Here is a 22438-nt window from a genome sequence, read left to right as displayed (position 1 = left end):
TGAGAAGCTTCAGTACCATCTCAGGAAGCGGCCGCCGCTACATCTGTGTGAGGGAAGAGGTTTGACTCTCTGGCTCTGATTGGCCCGTAAGCGAATTGGGAGCAGAAGGCACGTTTAATATCCCCTCATCCTACCGCACCAGTAGCAGAAGGGTCGGGGAGGGACAGCACTTGCCAAACTGGCAATAAGCGCGGGGCAGGGCGGAGAGCGAGGCCATCGCCCCTCGCAGCCCTCAGAGCTCCCGCGCTCCCTCACGCCGCTGGCCACGCCCCTCCCCGAGCGGCCGCGCGAGGAGCCTCGCGCCTTCGGGCCGCGCGCGCGGGAACCGCCCCTCGCCGCCTCCCATTGGCCGCGCTGGGCGCGCTGGGCGGGGCGGGGGCGGGGCTGGCGGAGCGCGCGGCAGTGCTGAGGGGCGGTGTGAGGTGCGGAGGTCTGCGGAGCCGCGCTCGGCGGGCTGCGTGCGGGCCGAGCGGCTGAGCCGGGACGGGCCGAGCCGAGCCGAGCGCCGTACGGGACCTGCCCATGGCCGAGAGGTAGAGGCCGAGGGCGGGGAAGAACGGCAGGGCGGAGGCGGCTGGGAGCGCGGGGAATTTGAACTTTAAAACCGCTCCCGGCTTCGGGCGCGGGAAGGCGGGATGGGGTCCTGAGGGCTGACAGGGAGACACTGGCCTTCCTCAGGCATGGGGAAGAGGTGGGGAGCGCCGGGGATAACCGGTGAGGAGAACCCGCAGCTGCTGAGGGGGTAAGGTGTGATTGCGCTGGGCACGACGGCCTGCGGGGCCCCGCTGTGGGCTCTGTCCCCGTGGGCTCTGCCCCCGCCCGCCTGTAGCTATCGCTGTGGGCTCTGTCCCCCCGTGGGCTCTGCCCCTGCCCGCCTGTAGCTATCGCTGTGGGCTCTGTCCCCACGTGGGCTCTGCCCCTGCCCGCCTGTAGCTATCGCTGTGGGCTCTGTTCCCTCGTGGGCTCTGCCCCGGCCCGCCTGTAGCTATCGCTGTGGGCTCTGTCCCCGTGGGCTCTGCCCCTGCCCGCCTGTAGCTATCGCTGTGGGCTCTGTCCCCCCGTGGGCGCTGCCCCCCCCCGCCCTGCAGGCATCGCTCGGAGACGGGACACCGGCAGGTTTGGCCGCTTTATCTCATATTTTGGCTATTGGAAAACTGAACCTTGAATATCAGTTTCTAATCAGCTTCAGCTTGATGGGTAAAATGTGGCTGTTCCGTGTTGGCGGTATTTGTGTGGCTGTGGGAGTTCATGCGTGCAGGGAGATACAAGGTTTCTCACAAGCACAGGGTTTGCAGTACAGTTATAATTAATTTACAAGTGCTTATGGGTATGCGGACACAAAAATGAAGCATTCGCTGCAATAAATAGCAAGTTAATATTTGTAGAAATTTTCTACACTCTATCTGTACAGAATTTAAAAAAAACGCCACAAAATATTTATAAAAATTGAAGCAGTGTAAAATTTGGTTTATATTTGAAACTTTCCCTCTTGTATATAGGTTGGCTGTTTTCAAATGGCGTGGTGTTCTGTCTTTGTAATCGGCTCTTACTTCAGTTTTCAGAAGAAGGGAGCTGACTTGCCTGATACAATCCTCAGGAATGGGCTGAACAACAGATACCGTGTGCTGGAAGTCAGTGTCATACAGACAAATGGACGTGACCCTGAGAAACACTTGACAATTACAGCATCTGCTTCACATGAAGAAACAGAACTGTGCATTCTTAGGAATGGCTGGTAAGCCATACAGGTGTATAGATGGTTGAAAAGAGAATGAAATGCTCTTTTCATTATTAAGTCAATTTTCTTTGTGTTGTCTTTGAGTTGAGTTTTACTGCCTTAGAAGTGATACAGGATCCTGAATCAATATTTAATGTAATATTATCAGTATGTTAGCATAATGGATATTCATCTTGAGAGAACTGATGTCAGGTGGCTTGTGTTGAGTGGGTATTGCTTACCTTGCAGTTTTAATTTGCCTTTTTACTAACAAACAGCAAGATATTAAACTCTAAGCAGGCTGTTTTGTTTAACTGTTTTGCATTATTTAGAAGTGTTCTTCCAAATTATATAACCTCATTGTGCATATAAATGTTCAAAGTCATGTCTGTAAAACATGAGGGTTTTATGCAGCCTGTTGAAATGACCTTAGGTTGAGCTCTACTGCAAAAGTTTTTTTCAAGGAAGCATAAGATTCTAAATTAGGAGTTTGTGCATTACATGGTGTATTACAGAAGAAAAGGCTGGACATCATTTTGAAACGCAAGGGGGTATGTGAGATATTTGGCATTGCCTTTCATTTCTTGTCCAAGACTGAAAGGTGGGAGAAAAGTATAAGACTTTTTTTCTTAACGGAAAGGACATCTTGAACCCTGAAATTTCTAAATTAGTGCAAATATTTTTAGATTTTGCTGAGTTTCTGAAACAAGTAGAATTGTTAAGTAAGAAGGTAGATCTCACATAATGCAAAAATAGTATGCCAATGTCAAAAATAATGACACTGAAATGGCTCAACACATGAATCTAGAATGACTTGAAGTAAATAGGATTTCCCTACTTACAGGCTGTCCTGACGCATGACCCAGTGCATAAAAACATCAAATTTTTGTCAGTAAAAATGCTTTTATTCACTTTCACGATTTTTCTAGGTCAACTTCTTTAAAAAACCTGACCAAATCCTCCTGTTTGGAAGAATGTTGAATCGGCTCTGGTAATGTGTGAGTTCTAATACATTGTATCCATCACTTGCAAATGATTGTTTCAATGTATTCCATTGCAGGGAGTCTGTTCCAGTTGTTCCAGGGGACATTGTTCATTTAGAAGGGGAGTGCAGCTCCAGCACCTGGGTCATCAACAACCAATGTGGATACCTGGTTCTGTACCCAGACCTGCTGCTTTCTGGCACTACCATCTCAAACAGTATTCGGTGTATGAGAAGGGCAGTGCTGAGTGAACGCTTTAGGGTAGGTGTTAATTCCAGAGTGTTGGTGAGTTTCTGTTCTATTGAGACTGGTGGGGTTAGCTCAGTATTGAGCTACGATGCTGTATTGTAAATTGCCAGTATTAGCTATTCGTAATGTGTACAGCATAGAATAATTTGGGATGGAAACTGCCTCAGGTTGAACTTCTCTGGGGTTTTTTTTTTGAGAATTGCACCTGAAATAATGCACTCTTCTTAATACAGCTACTGGGCTAAAGAACTGGTCTTTCCACTTATAATTCTGATTTTTTTTTTATAATTCTTGCCACATTTTGTGTGAATATGAATCCTGTGTGAGGGATGTGCCTCTTGCCATCCATATGGAGCCAGAACCACACTTCACCAAGTTAAGAGCCTCTGAAAAATTTAGCAAATTCAGTTAATAACTGGTGTGGGCTAACTCTGGAATCGGAATCCAGCTGCTAGATCTTGGAAAGAGGAGAAGTTTCTTGTGATAGCATCCTTGCTGATATATAAGAAATATACTGATAAATAGAGAAGCAACAGGTACTAGTTTCAGCTGAAGAAAACTTCCAGACATGATAGGAACAGAAATGCAAATGAGTAAGGAAATTTTAATGGAGTGGTAAACAGCCTGGGTGGAAGCCTGTGACCAAAACAAGAAAATTAAGTACAGGAGATTAAAACTGTGAAATGGTGTCAACCCTTTATTAGAGGAATAAGGGGAATAAAATAATTGTTTGGGACAAAGCACAGGGTCCTGACTGGGATAACACCATCCATCTGTTGTGAGTGGAATCCACAAGCGACTGATCTGTAAGAGATCCACAATACCACAGGTTTAGATTTCCAGTTGTTTGGTGGTGACTCATGTAGAGGTGGTTTACTACCACTTTCACTTCTTGTGAGTCTTCAGAGCCCAGCCCTGCTGATGAGTTGCAGACCCATTTTGGTGATACTTGGAATGTTTTTTCTGTGAGCTGGTAACAGACAGGAAACTCCTTCATGCAAGAAATGTGTAAGATTGTAAAGGTAAGCACTTGCATCAGGAAATGCCTACAGGCAAAACTTTCTCAAAATTAATTTTAATCCGTGCCTTTGTTTCTCACCTGTTAATCGCATAGGGATTGTATCCTAACATTATCAGGGTTGGGATAAACATGAGAGATAAAGCAGTAGGAGAGACCCATTTCAATTTGGCTGCTTTCACTGCCAGGTTTGACTGGATAATCATTAGAGAGGTGAAAGCTGTCATGATCTTGCAGTTAAATAAAAGCAGTCCATGATGTGCAGAAAATAAAATCCAGAAATTTATTGGAAAAGTTGGCATGAAGTGGGCATAAACCTTTGTGTATTTTAACATCTGCTGCAGGGCTCGGAGTCTGGGTCACGCCAAATGCTCGTTGGTACAATTCTTCATGAAATTTTCCAGCAATCAGTAACAAATAATTTGACACAAGAAAAGGTACAAGAACTAGCAAATAAAATTGTGTATGGACAAAAGTATCTCAAAGAAATGTAAGTAGCATTACAGGTCTTTTATGTTTGGAAGACAGGACAGGAACACTTTGAACTAGCAGATTAAGTTATACTTTAATAAATGTAGCACTGGTATCAGGAGAGTATTCTGCCAAATGACTTTGCTTAATGGAAATTTGGTATCTTTTAGTAAAATAATTCCCCATTCAATAATGTAATTTAATTTGCCTTCCCTGTTGAGCTACTTCTATAGATCTGAACTAGTCTTTTGGAGTAACTGTATGTGTCAGGGGGGTTTTTTACTTTGAGGTCAAGCTGGTTGCAGTGTTTGTGTCTGTAACATTAGATTTCCAGACATCTCCCAAAGCTGATTTGAATGTCACAAACAGTTAATTATGATCCTCGTCAATGAACTAGAATGTTGTGACTGACCAAGCATTGAATGTCTGGTAATTTCATATATTTATCAGGTTACTTAAAGGCTCAGTTTGTAGAAGACCTTTAACTTATTTTCTCAGCAAAGCTGATTGACAAACTAGCCAAGTAAATAGTCTTAATATTTCCATCAGAAAATGCTAAGACGAATGGCTGTCAGTTTTAAAATTTTACTGCAGGCCTGATTAAAATACAATTCTATATTCATGTAAATTACAAACCTTTATATCTAGACTGTTATAAATTTTATGTTGGGCATTGTCAGTATCTGTTAGCCTCAGACAACTCTAAAGTTAAAGTTGTAGTGACAAGATTTATTACTCTTTGTTCTGTTATGAAGGTAATATTTTGAACTGGGGCTGCTAAGATTACTTAAAGGTCATGATGTTCCTCTGGACCTCCAAGAAACTGTTAATTTGCAATTCCTTTTTGCACATATAGGCTACTGCTTGTTGAGATTGAAAAATAAGTTCCATAAGTCTGCTGCCTGTGGTCATTTGCACTTGTATGACCCTTTTTGTGGAAAATCCACTTGCATTTCTCTGTTGCTGTAGAATAATGACATTATTTCCAGTTGCTGCCAATACTGAATTATCTAATGCCACACGAGTAGATTCTGTCATGTTCTATCAAAATGTGTGTGAGGTGCAAGGAGCAGATGAGGATATTCAAACAAAAAGCAAATGGTCTTTCAAAATTTTTTTTCAATGTTGCATAAATTGTATGAATAGCCATTTTTAAATGCAGGAGTCTGATACTCCTTTTCTGCAGTCAAACTTAGTTTTGTTTCATCACATCTGCCATGCTTATGCTCTCACTGTGCTGTACCTGTTGTTTCAAAAGTTACGTCAGAAATGGATATTCTGGTATAGTATATCTCTTGTTATAGGTGTTCAGTTAATAGTTTTATGAATTGAGTTGAACCTCTATGAAGCTGTTGTTATCTACAGTTTATAGATATTTATGAAAACTTGACAGTTACTTCCATTGATCTTGTTGCTGCTCAAGGCAAGTCTGTTTAGTACCAGTGGCAAATTCAATACTTTTTTCCTTAATGTGGATGGCTTTGTTTTTTAGGTATCACTTAAATCTGAAACAAGCAGAAATAATGCAAGAAGTGGAAGAATATTTGCCATCATTTTTTAAATGGGCAGAAGACTTCATGCACAATCCAGCAAACCAAAATAAAATGCAACTAAAACTGTAAGAAGCCAGAATTAAAAGTTTAAACCATTCTATGTTGTATACCTTGTTTAGTTCACTCTCAATTTTTAGAACTGATGCACATCTGTTCAGTGATTTGGAGCTAATTCATGGCCTCACTGACCATTGTGCTGATCTTGTGAGGCATGTTTAGCTGCCGTTGTGAGTACTGGGCAAGACATGAAGCCTGAGGGTGAACTGACTTAAAAATCTTCTTGGTCTTAAAATCCTTGTGGACAGTGTGCTACAGACTAGAGATTTTAATGAGTAGAAAACCACACATATTTGAGCTGCTGACTAAGCTAGCATAGTTACTGTAGTTATGAGCAAGATTACAAATCAGAATGTGAAACTATTAATCAAATGGAATTATTGACAATTTAATTAACCACAATTTTTCAGTGAAAGAGTGATTTTACTCAACTGCTGCTGAGTTCTTCTTGTATGTGGATTCTTGCTGTTAATTGTAATAATTATAGGGTGTTAAAATTTCAGTGAAATGGCAGGTCTCAGTAAAACCTGTATACTATTGTCAACTATATATCATTAGCCTGAGAGTGTGGTTATTGAGAAAAGACCAAAAACTATTAAAACCGGTTTAAAGTCTTGTGTTTTATCTTTGAAATTTAGTTGAATAGCAAAACTACAGTTAGTTTCTGATATGATGCTTCCTCTGTTAATGTGAAGATAGTTTGAGTGAGACTCTATACATTTTATTTCTAAAGTTAGTGCCTAAAGTGCACCTATAATGCAGAAACATTGTATATTTAATTGCAACACATTTTAATGTTTAAATATTAAGAATTAAGGCAAATTGTTAACTTCTGGCTTAATTCTCTTCCTAGGTCAAATGGTAGAAAACCAGAAGATGTATCTTCTAAGATAGAGATTTCAGATATCTTGGACATTGAAGAGAATATCTGGTCTCCCAGGTTTGGGTTGAAGGGAAAGATTGATGTTACAGCCAGGGTGAAAATCCACTGCCAATCTGGAGTACAGTCTCGGATAATGCCTTTAGAGCTCAAGTCTGGCAAGGAATCAAACTCCATAGAGCACAGAAGTCAGGTACAGACCCCAAATGTCTAATTCCACTGTCAGTGGCTGTGTGTACTTTTCTATTAGGTGACCTATTTTATCTTATGAATATGAAACACTTTGTATGTTAATTCAATACAAATACAAATTCATGGAGGGCTCATCCTGGCATGCCCAAAGCTGCTGGTATAAAATGAAAGTGAACTGAGTAGTAAGAACTATATACATTTACGACTTTCAAACACACTTATGGGTTTTATCCTGAAATATCTGTTCTTTAGTCTCTCCTTACTGCATTCAAATATTAGGCTGAGGCAAACTGTTTCAGGAATTAGTGTTGTACATATTTCCAGATATCTGGCCTGATTTAGAGGGGTAGTAGTCTTGTCATGCGCTTTGGAAGATGCCTTTTAATTTAAATCTTTGATCAAGTTCTTATTACTTGCTGCTTCTAGAATACTTGTGATAATAATGGCTATTTAGCCATATAAATTGTGGAAGAATGAAATACAGTTTAGTATGTATTTTGGTTTTAATGCTGTGCTGGTTTTGCCTTGGGTGGAGATAATTTTTTTCACAGAAGGTAGTGTGGGCTGTGTTTTGGATTTGTGCTGAACTGAACACAGAGATAACCCAGAGATGTTGCTGTTATTGCTGAGCAGGGTTTACACAGATTCAAGGCCTTTTCTGCTCCCCGTAGGGCCACACTGGTGAGGAGACTGGGGATTATGGGAAGTTGGGAGGGGACACAGCTGGGACAGAGGACCCCAGTGATCAAAGGGATATTCCTGACCATGTAGTTGATCTTCATGCTCAGTATATAAAGTGGGGGGAAGAAGGAGGAAGGGTGGGAGGCATGTTTGGAGTGATGGAGTTTATCTGGCCAAGTCACCATTCCATGTGATGGGGCCCTGCCCTCCTGGGGATGGCTGAACACCTGGCTGCCCATGGGCAGCAGTGAATGAATTCCTTGTTTTGCTTTGCCTGCATGTGTGGCTTTTCTTTCCCTATTAAACTGTCTTTAACTCAACCCTCAGGGAGATTTCCAGCTTTTACCTTTCCAATTCTCTCCCTGATCCCAACAGTGGGGAAGGGAGTGAGCAGCTGTCTGGTACTTGGTTGCTGCTTGGGACTAAACCATGACAACAATATTGGAGTAAGTTTATATGTAATGTTTGCAGGTTATTCTGTACACATTGTTGAATTTAGAGCGGAGAGCAGATCCTGAAGCTGGGTTTCTTCTTTATCTTAAAACTGGGATGATGTATCCTGTTTCTGGAACTCGCATGGACCGAAGAGGTAAAATTGTTCTCCTTCCCTGGAAACCATAATTCTAATGATCTTCACTATTACTAAAATCTTTCTTTTTAACTGTAAGATTTACTTTCATGAAAATAGCTGTACTTGGGGAATGCATCACGTCTTATAACCATTACTATTTCTAGGAAGCTTATGTTAAAAACTCAGTTGTTTTATTAATACAGCACAAGGATTTTGCTATATGAATAATCACTTCTTAGCTGACTAAAAAGTTTAAAGAGTTGATAGCTAATTACTTTTGAGGTAGAAATTGTTGCAAATGAAAACATCAGCTTAGTTTATTCTTTTTTTGACAGAATTAATGAAGTTAAGGAATCATGTGGCCTTCTACTTAATGCACAGTACCTATAAAGCTGCTGTGGGAAGGCAGCACTCACAGCTTGCTGCTCTGCCTCCTGTGATTGATGACAGTCAAGCATGTAAATATTGCTCCCAGCGGCACAACTGCTTTCTATATAGCAGGTAAAAAAAATCTTTAAATGAGCTTGAATGAGCTTTTGATACAATAATTTCATTTTTGTGGTTGATATTTTTGAACTTCTTTATTGAGGACTTTTGCACCCCAAAAAAATCTTCCATATACCCCACTACAACTTTTATAATTCAGCTCCTGGTCTTGCAGAGACTTAATATGTTTGCTCATGTACACTTTCTGCAAGACAGAATCTGAGATAAGTCTCAAAAAAATACTTGATGACAATAACAGATCTGTTAAAAAAGCTATATTCTTGCAGCTCTCTGAAAGAGGCAATCTTTTGGGCCTGAATTCTGGCTGGAGAACCACTTTTTCAGGTTGACTCTGTAGAAGATTCTTTCCCTGTAGGGTATCACTCAACTACTGATACATTGATACTACTCTGCTCAAGTGTTCTTACAGCTCCTGTTAGAAAGTAGCAATAAGCAAATATTTGATAAAATTTCACATAAAGTTATTGAATTGTTTTAACAACTGTTACAAGATTTAGTCTCTATGCTGCACAAAAAACCCCCGAAATTGTATATGGAAGAGCTGAAATGAGATATGTTAGAAGAGGAGGGCCTTTGGGGTGGTCTTGTGTAAATAGAATTTCTGATTGTTTTTAAAATTCTAGGGGTAGAAGTGTATGTTGAGTGAACTTTGTGGTCATACATGGTATGTTTCTGTAAGATCCTACTTTTAATACTCAGGATTATGGCTGGGTAGCTATTTATTTCTGAATAAGATTTTCTCTCTCTTGTGTTTTGTACACATGATTTGGTATAATGTGTATTGATATTTAGTTTTGAAATTAATTGACTTGAAGTTTGTTTCTGTATTAACTATTAAATCCCTGTTGCTAAGCTAAATACCCAAATAATATTCATATGGTACAATAAAAGGAGTAAAAGATCAACTATGTAAATGTATACATCAGTATCTTTGAAATGCCCTTATTTGGTCTTTGATTAACTTATTGCCCTTCAAAATAATAGAAATTATGTAAAGTTACTAATATAAGATTAGGCATCTGAACAAAGGATATAGATTCAACTTCATTCAAGTAATGATCAATTAATCTATCTGGTATATTACAGTAGGTATTTAGATTGCTGTTATGTACATACGGACTTGTAGGAAAAAAAGGATATAGGCTGAGTCTTTCCTGTGTTTGGTTTTCTTCCTAGAGCTGTAGAGCAGAAGATGTCCAGTGTGGCCTTTCCTGCTGCTATGGTACCTGTTATTGACAGCGAGACCCAGCACCTGAAACCTTCCCACTTAGAGTATTTCAGCCTCTGGTATCTGATGTTAACCTTGGAGCTGCAAAGTGGAGAGCATAAAAAGGGATATAAAAATATATGGATGATACCTTCTTTGGAAAGGTAAGGTATAATTTCTAACCTCATGCCAGTGATGTTTCCTTCCTTCCTTTTCTTTGTTTTGTATTCTGATTGTGGGTGGTTGGTGGTGGATGGTATGGTTTTTTAACTTGGAGGGTTTTTCCTTAATATTTCTCTTACTGAGAGGATCTTGATATTAAAATACTTCTTTTTTTAACATCTTCAGAGAGAAGGCTGGTGATTGTGTTGGAGACATGATCAGAGTTGACGAAGTACATGAAATCTCTGAGGGACAATATCTACATTTCTTCCAACGTAGAAGTGGTCCCATACCTGGAAAAAACCTGTTGGTTGGTGATCGAGTGGTTGTGAGTGGAGAGGAAAAGGGTTTACTTGGTTTGGCTACTGGCTACGTTAGAGAAGTCAGTGGAACAAAAATCTCCTGTTTGTTGGGCAGGTAATAGGATAAAAAGAAAAGTATCTGGTTGCAAACACTTTGGTACTGGCTTGAGGAAGGTACTGCTAGGTGTCCAAAAACCTGTGTCATGTCCTAAATCTTCCTACTGCCTTTGAAGTAGTACCCTTCAGAAATTCTCTTATTTTGATTGAAAATATCAGTGCTTGGTCTATTTAACTAGGTTGGTTGAATAAAAGCACATTTAAACTTTATTTGCTTATTCTCTAATATGAAACTATGTGGGTACAGTGATTACTGTGTTAATAGTAACTTCCATTATTCAGTACATATTGTCTTCAAATTTGACTTATGTTTTATTATCCCTCATTGGGATCATACTTTATGTAGATCAGTTAATAGTGTTTTTGTATTGGTTATTGCTTCATTCTGGGATCTTTGGAAGATATCACTTAACATGTAGTAATAAATCTTTAATCAACATACTGCTGGCGACAGAATTATTTTATCCATGTTATTGTTATCCTTCAGGAATTTGTCAAACCTCCCCAAGAACACCGTGTTTAGCTTGGATCATGACGAAGGAGATGTTGGTACAGGAGTCCCTTTTGAAAATCTTTCTAAATTGATGAAAGATTCCCCAGTCAGGTATGAAAAATCAAATTAATTTAATGCTTTCAATATTTTCAGATAAAGTTTCTCAACTGGTAACTCTTATTGTAACTCTGTTTTGTTTTATTTTTATCCACAGTGAAAGGCTCCGCAACTTGATAATTGACTTCCAGAAACCACGTTTTATTCAGCACTTGAGCTCTGTCCTTCCTCCTGAAGCAAAGGAAACTGTTGCAAATATTTTAAAGGGTACTAAGTGACTTTCTCCAAAATGCTTTGTTTGGTAGTAAAGTAGTAAATACTTTAGTCCCTAAAGTATTTATCGCGCTAAATATAAGGAGATTTTATTACTTTGAGGTCCAGCGATAGTTTTCTGCTTAAAATTAAACCAGATTCTTGCCATGCATGTCTTCCAACTAGTTGAATGCTAATTTAATCACAGGAAGACCTTATCAGATACTTGTTTACAACTTTATTTTACTTTTGTTAGTTGCTGCAGCATGCAGTTGCAAACAGAGTGCCATATGAGTACCTCTGTAACCTTTACACAAGGAATGAACAGAGACAGCTCTTGGGATAGAGGAAGCTGACCTTGAGGGAGAGGAAGGAGATGGGCTTTGGTGTAAGCATTCACTTGTATAATCATTTTTGGTGACTTGTTGGCTGCTCTGTGGTGTGATGCTTTGTGGCACTTATTTAAAAACAAAACTCGTTTAGGTATGAGGCAGTATCTTGTATTTGGTGGAAATACTTCCTTGTTCTCTGACAGAGTTGCCTGTGAAAACATAAATTTAACTGAATTCTTAAGGAAAATTAAGTTTTTTATAAAAACGTAGCTTGAAGTCTTATTTTGCTTGAGCTTTGCCTAGTCCAAATAGCTGAAACATGCTCCTTGTTTGCATGAGACTGGGGCAAACCAGCTCTGCTGTAATGTTTGTTCTAAACAAGATGCTGCTGTATGTGCAACTCATCACCCCTTGCTGTGAGCTGTGTGTTTGACTGTCAAAGTGGTATGATCAAACACAAATGCCTAGACACAGTATATGGAGGTGGTCATTTAGGGTATTGGAAAAACAATCACAAAAGGTCTAAAAATAAAGATGTCTTCAGTGACTGTTTTCTAGGACTGTAGTGCAGACCCTTTACGACTTATCTTGTGTAATATGTTTATTGTTGTATGTTCATTAGAACCTACAGACTTCGCTCAGTTTTTGTCTTTATTGAGGGCTTTAGCAAAGGAGGAAATTATAGTTTTGCTCTAACCTTAGTAATTATTACAGTTATGATGAAGTATAGTAATTTAATATTGCTTTTTCTTCTGAAAGGTCTGAATAAGCCTCAGAAACAGGCAATGAAACAGGTGCTACTTTCGAAAGACTACACACTTATTGTGGGTATGCCTGGAACAGGAAAAACGACTACAATATGTGCTCTAGTAAGATCATGTACCTTGTTATTTAATTTTTTGGTGAGATTTAGAAGATAGCATTAAACCAACTGTGTAGTGTAATTTAATAGTATCTATAATTTCAAAGAAGAAAACACACTTCTTTTTGTTTAACCTATTTTTGGTAGAACTAAAACTGGATTTTGTGGAGTAGGATTGTCTATTGCTTATGTAGGAGTATATGTGGGAGGGAGGAGATTGAAGTGTGATATTTAATCACTTCTGTGATGCTTTAGTGTTAAAAGTCTTTGGCTCCAAATATCAGCAAGTCCTCAAATCCTGAGTTACAGCTCAAAGGAGGGACTCCTTGAGAAGCCATAACTTGTCCATTGTAAATTGTATAAACCTGTGGGGCTGAATCCATGTCCTCTAGTTGGTGGTTCTCTTTTCCCCAGGAATGGACTGTAGGAGCATACTGGATTCAGGCTGTGGGCTGAGTGAGTTTTTCTTGAAGTAGCAGTGTTATCCTGCTTCCAGTTGTCATCAGCTCGTGGGGAAAGAGGAGACTGGAGAGCAGGGAGCTGCTGCTATTATCAGATCAGCCCATTCCACTGAATCTGTAGTGGCTAAACTGCCGTGGAGAACAGTGTTGTGGGAACAGGCTGCATGGCTTGTTCTTAAAGTGGAGATCTTTAGAGTGCAGCTCCTTGTGTGCCACATCCAGGTTCTTGGCTCTCGCTGTTTGCAGCAGCGTTGTGAGCCTGCTGTTGGTGGGAACCCTCAGGACTATTGACAGTGGTCACCTGACACATCTGGCCAGGGAGACTGATACAGATCAAGTCATGCTTATTATTAGCTTGCTCCAAAACCCCTCGTGCTTTTTACCTTGCCAAACCTGGGATTGTTAATTTTTGTAGATGAACGAACATCTTCTTTTCTTTCCCTTTGCCACTCATTAGGTGAGAATTCTTTCTGCTTGTGGCTTCAGTGTCCTTCTGACCAGTTTTACACACACGGCTGTAGACAACGTCCTGCTGAAGCTGGCCAAATTCAAAGTGGGTTTCTTGCGCTTGGGGCGAGCTCAGAAGGTTCATCCAGATATTCAGAAATACACAGAAGAAGAAATCTGCAGGTCCAAATCAATTAATTCTGTTACAGATTTGGAAAGGGTCTATAACAGTCAGGTGAGAAAGGCATTTTTTGCTAGCCCTGGAAATGATTAAAGATTATTACATTACTATTTTGTTTGGATGCTACAGAGAATGAACCCATCCCAAGGGTGTGTACTGCTGGAAGAAATCTGAGCTGAAAGATACTTAACCTCTGTATTGTTTCAATTTCTTTATAGCCAATAATGACCTACATTAAGTCTGAAAGTTGGGAAGCTTTGTTTATGTCCACACAAACTAACCCATCATTGTAAGAAGTCCCAAAGACTCCAGTGCTTTTATCTGAGATCTTGTGAGGGGGAGTGGGCTTTTGAGTGGGCTGCTGTAGTCTCCTTTAGCATTATTCACATATTGCTGCTGTTTGTCCCTTCTCCCTCCCATTTGTGCTCCTTTTGCCATTAGTACAATCAGCAGATGGGGAAGAGGAAGGGGAATGTTGTGGAGCTGACTTGGCCAAACCCTTATTTTTGATTGAAAGATTAGTGCTGTCTGTGTGAATGTTAATGCAAACCATAATGGGAGCTGGGTCATATGAATTGGTGGCGGCTTTAAATTAAATTTACTGCAAGAATAAAGTTTGATGATAGTTGGAGTAAATGCCAACTTCATGAAAGGTGCCATTTACTTTTTAATGATAAACATTGCAGAAGAATGACTGAAGTCATAAGGAGAATGACTTAGCATTTCTTATTTTAGTCATTTTAGATTGCAGTGGAAGCACAGCGGTGGGAAGAACTGTCCTGCTGTTGTTGTTTTATCTTCTCCTCACTATTGAAATAAAAACCCCAAACCACCCAATTTTTCACAGTAGTCATTTCAGCACACTCCGTGAATTGTACATGAACAGAACCTGGCATCACTCTGAACACATGACAGGAACAAATTGTTTGCTACAGTCTGCTCTAAAACTGGTTTTGTTTGTCATTTGCAATTGATGCAAGAATATGTCAGGCCAATATATGTCTAAGTTATGCTGGTCTGATTTCAAGGATTAGTAATTTGATTTCTTTGATTTTACATTTTAGTTTAGTTTAATGGGAAATATTTTTTATTTTAACATGGAGAACATAGTGCTAAAGTACTTAAAACATACCTTATCCTTAAAGTGTGTCTCAATTTTCAGCCAGTGGTAGCAACATCTTGCATGGGAGTAAATCATCCCATCTTTGCTCAGAAGCAATTTGACTTCTGTATCGTCGATGAAGCTTCCCAAATAAGCCAGCTCATCTGCCTGGGCCCACTGTTCTGCTCCAAAAGGTTTGTGCTGGTGGGGGATCATCAGCAGCTGCCTCCACTTGTGCTGAATGCAGAAGCAAGGTAAGATAAAATGCTTATAGACAATTATTAGTAACGAATTCTGGGAAGCCTCTTGCAATGTTCTGATTGACACACTTTTGGTTTTTGTTTTTGTGTTGTAACAGAGATCTTGGCATGAGTGAAAGCTTATTTAAAAGGCTGGAACAAAACCAAAATGCTGTTGTCCAATTAACTGTGCAATACAGAATGAATAGGTACTTTAGATTTTTATTTATTATGTTATGTTCTTAATGTGGAATTGAAATGGCAAGATGTTGATGCCTTTTCTTGTTTTTTAAATCTTTAGTAAGATAATGTCATTGAGTAACATGCTAGTATATGAAGGCAAACTGGAATGTGGCTCAGAGAAGGTGTCAAATGCCACTGTTAACTTGCCCAACCTAAAGAAATTGAAACTGGAACTCGGGGATGCTTCAAAAACATGGCTGAAAGAAGTCCTTGATCCAGACACACCTGTGTGTTTTCTGAACACGGAGAAGGTAAAGTTCTTTGTGCTCTTTCATCATTGTATTTTGAGGCAAGTTCTCCATACAGTATTCATGTAAAACTTCATGCAGCTTAGTGGGGTAAAACAGGGAACTTCAGACAGTGTTTTTCTAGGATCATGTAAAGTGTGCAGCACACAAAAATGTTGTTGGTGTTGTTGGCATAGCTGAGCATGGGTGATGCAAATCCTGCTGGAAACATCACACCTGGAAACAGCTGAAAACTTTAATTTAGACAATATTTCAGAAAATATTGAATGTACTGTAAACTTTGTTCTCAGGTACAGTGTAGCTCAAAGTGTGTAGCCATCCTGGATGTCCTTGCAAGCAGGGAATGGCCTTATTTCCAGCAGCTGAGGGTCAGTGGTGTCAAAGCTGTGTGCCAGTGGCAGGAATAACTAACTCTCCATAGAATTTTGCAGACAGTCTATACCCTGAAGTGTAAGGGAGGAGTAAGTTGGTTTAGGTGTGTCCTTTCATGGAGAATAAAATTTTTGCTGGAAAAATAAAATTCTAGAGTGGATAGAAATTCTTCAAAGAAACTGACGTGCAGGAAAAATGAGGAAGAATTTAAATGCATGTGAAAAAACATTTAATATATTAGTACCTACTTGTGGTCTGTAGTACTTGTCACTGCAATTGGTGATTGGATTATGATTTAAGTCTTTCTTCCTCCCTATCAGGTTTTATGTTGATTCCTATTAATACTGTATAGTTATATCAACTGATGATCTTTTATGCTGACCCTGGTTAGAGCTCACTGGTCTTTCTGTGCTCTCTGTGACATTGTACAGGATTCATAGTTTTTATAACAATTCCAACAGAATCTCTTCAGTGACCTCAAAAGAAGCAGTGTTTACTTTGATGACTTAGAGAAATTTCTAAAACTGTCAAAACTAAACAGAGACATTTTCCAGGAATGCCTCGATAGCTGCAGTCTCTTTCCCAGGAAAGCAGACAGTTGGTCCTTGGGAAAAGGCTTGTTAATAGGAAACTGGCTGAAACACTGTTCATCTAGTAATCATGGCAAAATTGGTACTGACAAAACTAGAGTTTCTGTTCCATTTTATTTTTTTTCCCTAGAAAGCCCATCTCAATTGTAAGACAGCTGTCCTTTTCATAGAGCCAGGAAGAAAGTTTTTATTTCCAAAATATTCTAGATTTGTTGAGACATGAGGCTATGATGTAATTTCTCCTTTTGGACTTCCTGATAGAACTCCATGTATTGTAGTAGTCATGGAGGGGGAAATGGAAAAAGCCCCACTGAACATGACAACAAACAAAACCAGCATTTATTTTCTTTGACTTCATGGTAGTTTTTTTCCCCTCTATTGTTTATAGTGTAACTAAGAAAAGCTCATGAAGAAATAGATTTAGGGGGAGGGATACAAACAGGGAGAAAGAAGAGGAAAAAACACCATGACACCACCAGGAAGCTTACATTTATTATGCTGGCTTTTTTAAAAAAGAAAAAAAGCCTCTATTGTTTTCTGGTTAACAATGCAACATGTTTGTGACAGCAATCGGAAATCTATTTTGTTCTTTTCTGCCAACCCCTGTGTCAGTCTGCACTTCTCTGACAGCTCGGGGCTGAGTGTTGAAAACTGACATCCTTGATTTAGGGCAAGTCTCCTGAGGAATTCTAGGCCCAAGTTTTTTTGTTGGGGGTTCTGCTGGTGTCCTATGGGAACAGGAGAAATATAAATGTTAAGCATATGTTACCATAAGCATGACATAGCTTTTAGAACTTCTTTCCTAAAATGATTTTTGTGTAGTTTTTAGCTCCACTAATGCCAGGGTGGATAGAAATTAACTGCAGCAAAACAGTGCTCTTCTGCTTCAAGGGAACCTGAGCACATGGAGTTTGGAGGCTTCCAAACACCCATTTATTGCCATTGATGCTACTTCAAGTCTAGAGAAGGCCAGAGCCAAGCAAAGAGAAAAAAATTGCAAAACTGTGATACCACAATGACAAGAGTTTACATCCTGAGCTTTTTCCTGGCTTTTTGGCCTCATTCATACATGATATAGGGAAAGGGACTTATTAGTTAAGAAATGGTAAATTCTGTGAACACTGTATTTAAAGTTTGGGAGTTCAGTTTAATACTACCATTTTGGATAGTTGCTCCTGTAGTTTTAAATGGAGGCTTTCAAACATTTAAAAAAATTATCCTTTATGCCATGGAATGAGGAAAATTTACTGTAAATATTGTTCTATATATGGAAATCATTAAAACAAAAGTCCCATGTGAAATATAATTTGCTGTCTTACCTTATCAGCTGGAAAATGTCCATTTTTGGTTTTTTTGATTTATGATGTAGAATGTGTGAACTGTCAAGTCAGAAGATTAAGCTTTGGTAGTTTCTTGAGGTGACCAGCTAGTACTAGAAACTCATTTTGGGGATTGTTCCAACTTGTTTGCAAATGTGGTATTCTGAAGTTACTTCACAGCATAGACTCTTCTGATTGGTAACATCCAGTGTTTAACCTTATTTTTTAAATTAATACTATTAGTATAAATCCACATATGACTCAGTGAGTTAGGGACAGAATATAATACCCCATTATAGACAGCAAAAGTAATTATTTTCTGTTTGTATTTTTAAAGGTCCCAGCACCAGAACATGCAGAAAAAGGTGGCATAAGTAATATGACAGAAGCTAAAATAGTGCTTTTCCTCACATCCTTATTTATTAAGGTATCTTTTACTTTATTACATGGTTTGGAGGGAGAGCTTTATAACTAATCCTTTTTACATTGCTTTAGTGATGGTGACTAAATGGTATGTATGGTAATGGTATGTATTGGGTTGTTCTTTTGGGGATGATCTTGAGGATAAATTGAAGATTGGTTACATGTCTGTGTAGTCACGAGCAGTGTCCCTGTCCCTTGCTTGGTTGGATTTGAGATGCAAAAAACAAAGCTAGATGCCAAATTCTTTTTTAGAGATGAGTACTTTCTTGGGAGGGAGGGGAGAGAATTTGCCTTTGTTCCTTATTTCATCCAGTCAGCTTCACCAGTAGTACAGATTAGGAGCTCTGAGTGTTTACCTTGCAGTTTAAAGAAGAAATAAATACGAGGATTTCAAGGATATCTGTCTTTGTGCTAAGTTAAGACAAAGCTTGGGAGCTTGCAGTAACTGATGTTTTCTATCTTCTTCAGTTAATACTAGTTACACCCACAGTTCCATTAGTGGAGATCCAATATCTTGCAGCACTGTTTTAAAAAAAATGGAATTAAAAAATCCTAGATGGTCTTCTGATGGTACTGAATTTCCCAAGCCAACTGCAGTGACAATTTTTTTCACCTGTTTCTTCTTCACTCAGGCTGGCTGTAAGCCCTCAGACATTGGCATTATATCACCATACAGACATCAGTTAAAAACAATCACTGATTTGATGGCAAAATGGAAGGAGAACAGAGTGGAAGTCAACACGGTCGACAAATACCAAGGAAGAGACAAAAGCATCATAATTGTGTCTTTTGTTAGGAACAGTATTGATGAAAATGTAAGTTGGTCATATTAAGTTTGTTTCAGTCAATTTTAGTTCAGATGCATTTTGAAAATGAGGAGTTTATCTACATTAAATAGGAAAAATAAAAGCAAGTGACATTTGTTTAACAGCTTGGCAGCCTCCTGAAGGACTGGCGCCGCCTGAATGTTGCTATCACAAGAGCCAAGCACAAACTGGTCATGGTGGGCTGTGTTCCATCCCTGTGCTGCTATCCTCCCTTGGAGAAGCTCCTCTGCCATTTGCAGTCCCAGGCAATGATATCCTTTTCCTCTGTGCTGGTTTGGGGGAGGGGAAAGGTAAGATTGACTTACTGAGATTTGAGGTAAGAATGGGAAGATCTTTGATTATTTAGGTTATACTTTCAACAGTGATTGGCAACACAGCACAAAATGTGCTGGTTAATTTGCCAAAAATATACTTAAGATCAAGCTAGTGGATAGATTTAAACCTCCTCTGTCTTCAACAGTAGAAAAAGTCAGTGCTGACTCGCAAGTCAACTTTGACATAATTTTTTGATTTTGAGGCCTGAATTTTTAATTTTTAATGCTTTTGCATTTTTTTCCTGTGATCTTCCTAGTTTCTTGACATCTTAATGTCAATGTGGTTGCTTTCTTCCACTTAACAAATCTGCTTCATTAATAATCTTACTGGAAAGGAAAATAGTGTCACTTTCAGATGATTTGGTAATTTTTTCTTTCTCTCTGGCTTCGTACTGAGTAAGCTTTAGTTATTGCTGTTTCCATCTCCTATTTAAACAGGAAAAAACCTTATTAACTTCTTTCTTTGCAAACACCAATGCATATTCAAAAAGGTTTTGTGAAAGCAATATGTTGTCAAAATGCTTCCTTAACTTGCTACATCTTGAATCTTCCAGCTGGGGCTCATGAAAGTATCCACAAATGCAACATCTTATGAGTGGGAAGATGGACAGTTTCACAGGCATTTGTATCTTTTCTTCTGCTATTGCTTAATGTAAATAACTGGTTAGTGGGGTATCAGTGCTGATGTGCAGTTCTGAAGGAAGCCAAAACAGGAAACATTCAATTATTTTGGATGTTTCCCTTCAGTAAAATAACACACATTTCTTGAATAAGCTGATGGTTACAGTGCTACTAAAGCACTCAGCTTACTCGTGACAAACCAGAAATATGAAGCACTCTGTTCCTTCCAGTACTGGATATTGCTATATTCTCTTTTACCTTGATGAACAGTTATCTGCATAAGTGAATGGGGAAACACTTGAAGGGACTGTAAACGAATGTTACATTGAGTCACAGTTTTCTGGGCTCAGTTTGGTTTTAAAAACTTGAAAATGTAGTTTACATACAGTAATTCCATTTGTTAGAATTCCTAATTAAGTTTCTGTATTGCGCTGTTTGGAAAAAAAAGCAGGAAAAAATTCTTCAAAGCCTCACATTTTTCTTTGAAGTCTATTCCTGTTTTTAGAAATGCTTAAGTCTTTTATATTTATATACATAATATAATTAATCTCATGTGAAGATCCTGTGATGACATTTCTAATCTCTTGATTTTGCACACATCAGGGAGAAATGTGATGCTGATTCACTTAATTCCTTGTTATTAACTAATGTGTTCAGCAGTTCAATCTGAAGTGAAATGCTTCATAGTAGTACTCTGTTTTCAGTTTATCTGATTTGAAGTCTTCAAAAGAAAAATTTCCCAGGAAACAAAACTAGAGATACAGCTTGCTGACTAAGAAGTTTACACGCTCATGTTCTATTTTTTTGAAGATGATGGCATACAAACAGCCCTTTACTTGAGAGAAAACATCATTGATTTGAGAGATCTGTGTTAGTTTCTTTTATGCTACCTCATATTCTAGACCAAGGAGACTGAGAAGTTTCTTTCTAAGGTTGCTGGTGAAAACATGAATTGTTTTGGTTTTCCAGAATCATTAGCATTTGTTTGCTTTTGGATCAATGTCAATTAGCTGTGTGCCTATAGTTGCAGACAAACTTGTTAAATGTGGGCATTTTCACTCATTGAAACTGCTCCCTAACTTTTTCTAATGTTTGAAATAATAAAAGTTTGCTGTTGGTTTTGTTATAGTTGTCTATACTTTGTTAATACTTTGCTTTATATAAGGCTAGTATTTTGAACAACAATAATTTGAATAATTGACAGGATATCCTCCTTTTTCAGGTGAAAACACTTGCTTCATCAACTGTGTCTGTGCTCTGTGTCTTTCAAAAGATGAAAAAAATAGGGTAAAATAGACTATTATAGACTTCAGAATAACCTCTACTTGTTTAGAAGAGTTTTTCTTTCTATGATTAGGATCTGCATGCAGAAAACTCTTAAGATTTGGCTAATCTATTTTCTTACACCAAGTAATGCTTACCCAGGAAATGGTCTGCATGCTATTAAAAAGTCCATACATAAATTAAGAGTTATTGCCATCCCATCATGAAGTTACATGAGAAACAAGAAAAAGAACATTTCCTTATCTACTTATAAATTGCATCCTTCCTTCTTGTTGCACAGTAAAAATTAGATTGAGCAGCAATCTGCAGATGAAGCCATGTTTTGGTCTGGTAGTCTCAAACAAAGCTGCAATGTGATTCTCTAAAACACTCTGTGTTTTAATGAATATATATAGCACGTGAGCATCTTCTAGCAGTAAAGGATCACTTTTGCTGTGTGCTGTTTTAAAAGAGCTTCCTCATGCAGAAGCAGCTGTTGATGCTGCTGGAAAACATGCAAATGCCTGCATGTTGTGTTATGTGTTGCTGGGATTCTCAAAAATGAAAAAAAAAAAAGGAAGTTGTTTCATGCCAGACTAGTAGGATCAGAGCATGACTACTCTGTTTAATGTTTAAATGTATCAGCTCCTTTTTCCTTTTAAGAGGTGGGAATGGTGGATATATGAAGTATCCCTGTCACCATGGGCTGTGTTCTATCCCTGTGCTGCTCTTGTCTTTTAGTACTTCCTTGCAGGCCCAGGCAGTGATACCCTTTTGCTCTGTGCTGTTTTGCATGCAGTCTCTGAAGCTGGGCAAGGTAAAGAATACTTTTTGGTTTTACAGTTTAACCTTGCCCAAAACGGGGGGGGAAAGAATAATAATGAAGCAAAGCAGATTGTAGTGCTTAGGGTGCAGTAAGTATCAACTGAGATCCCATCTGGATGTGACAAACATGCTTGGTGATGAACAACTCAGTGTGTTTTGGCTCCTTTCTAGTCAGATTCACATTTTAGGGCTTTTTAAAATTAAACCCCAAAAACTTAATTGTTTTTTAAATACCACTTTTGATTCCCAGCACATTACATTTGAAGGTACTGAACTCACAGATTTTTCTAGAATACAATT

General features: G+C 38.9%; 1 protein-coding gene across 1 annotated transcript; it reads left to right on the top strand.

Annotated features, from left to right (window-relative positions):
* Positions 1-407: 407 nt before the first annotated feature.
* DNA2 (DNA replication helicase/nuclease 2) lies at positions 408-21176 on the top strand. Its single transcript, XM_085064310.1, has 21 exons — positions 408-533; positions 1556-1735; positions 2778-2961; positions 4312-4457; positions 5931-6056; positions 6902-7121; positions 8273-8390; positions 8708-8873; positions 10056-10250; positions 10435-10665; positions 11155-11271; positions 11375-11484; positions 12561-12670; positions 13582-13806; positions 14915-15108; positions 15213-15302; positions 15395-15587; positions 18203-18292; positions 18921-19103; positions 19220-19368; positions 19970-21176. The coding sequence occupies exons 1-21, from the start codon at positions 523-525 to the stop codon at positions 20022-20024; spliced, it is 3093 nt and encodes a 1030-aa protein (XP_084920436.1). The 5' UTR covers positions 408-522; the 3' UTR covers positions 20025-21176.
* Positions 21177-22438: the final 1262 nt, after the last annotated feature.

Source organism: Lichenostomus cassidix, chromosome 6 (assembly GCF_008360975.1).
Source record: "Lichenostomus cassidix isolate B80296 chromosome 6, HeHo_3.0, whole genome shotgun sequence".
Classification (NCBI taxonomy): Eukaryota; Metazoa; Chordata; class Aves; order Passeriformes; family Meliphagidae; genus Lichenostomus; species Lichenostomus cassidix.
The sequence above is the reverse complement of the archived record's forward strand: the minus strand, read 5'-3'. Positions and strand labels throughout refer to the sequence as shown.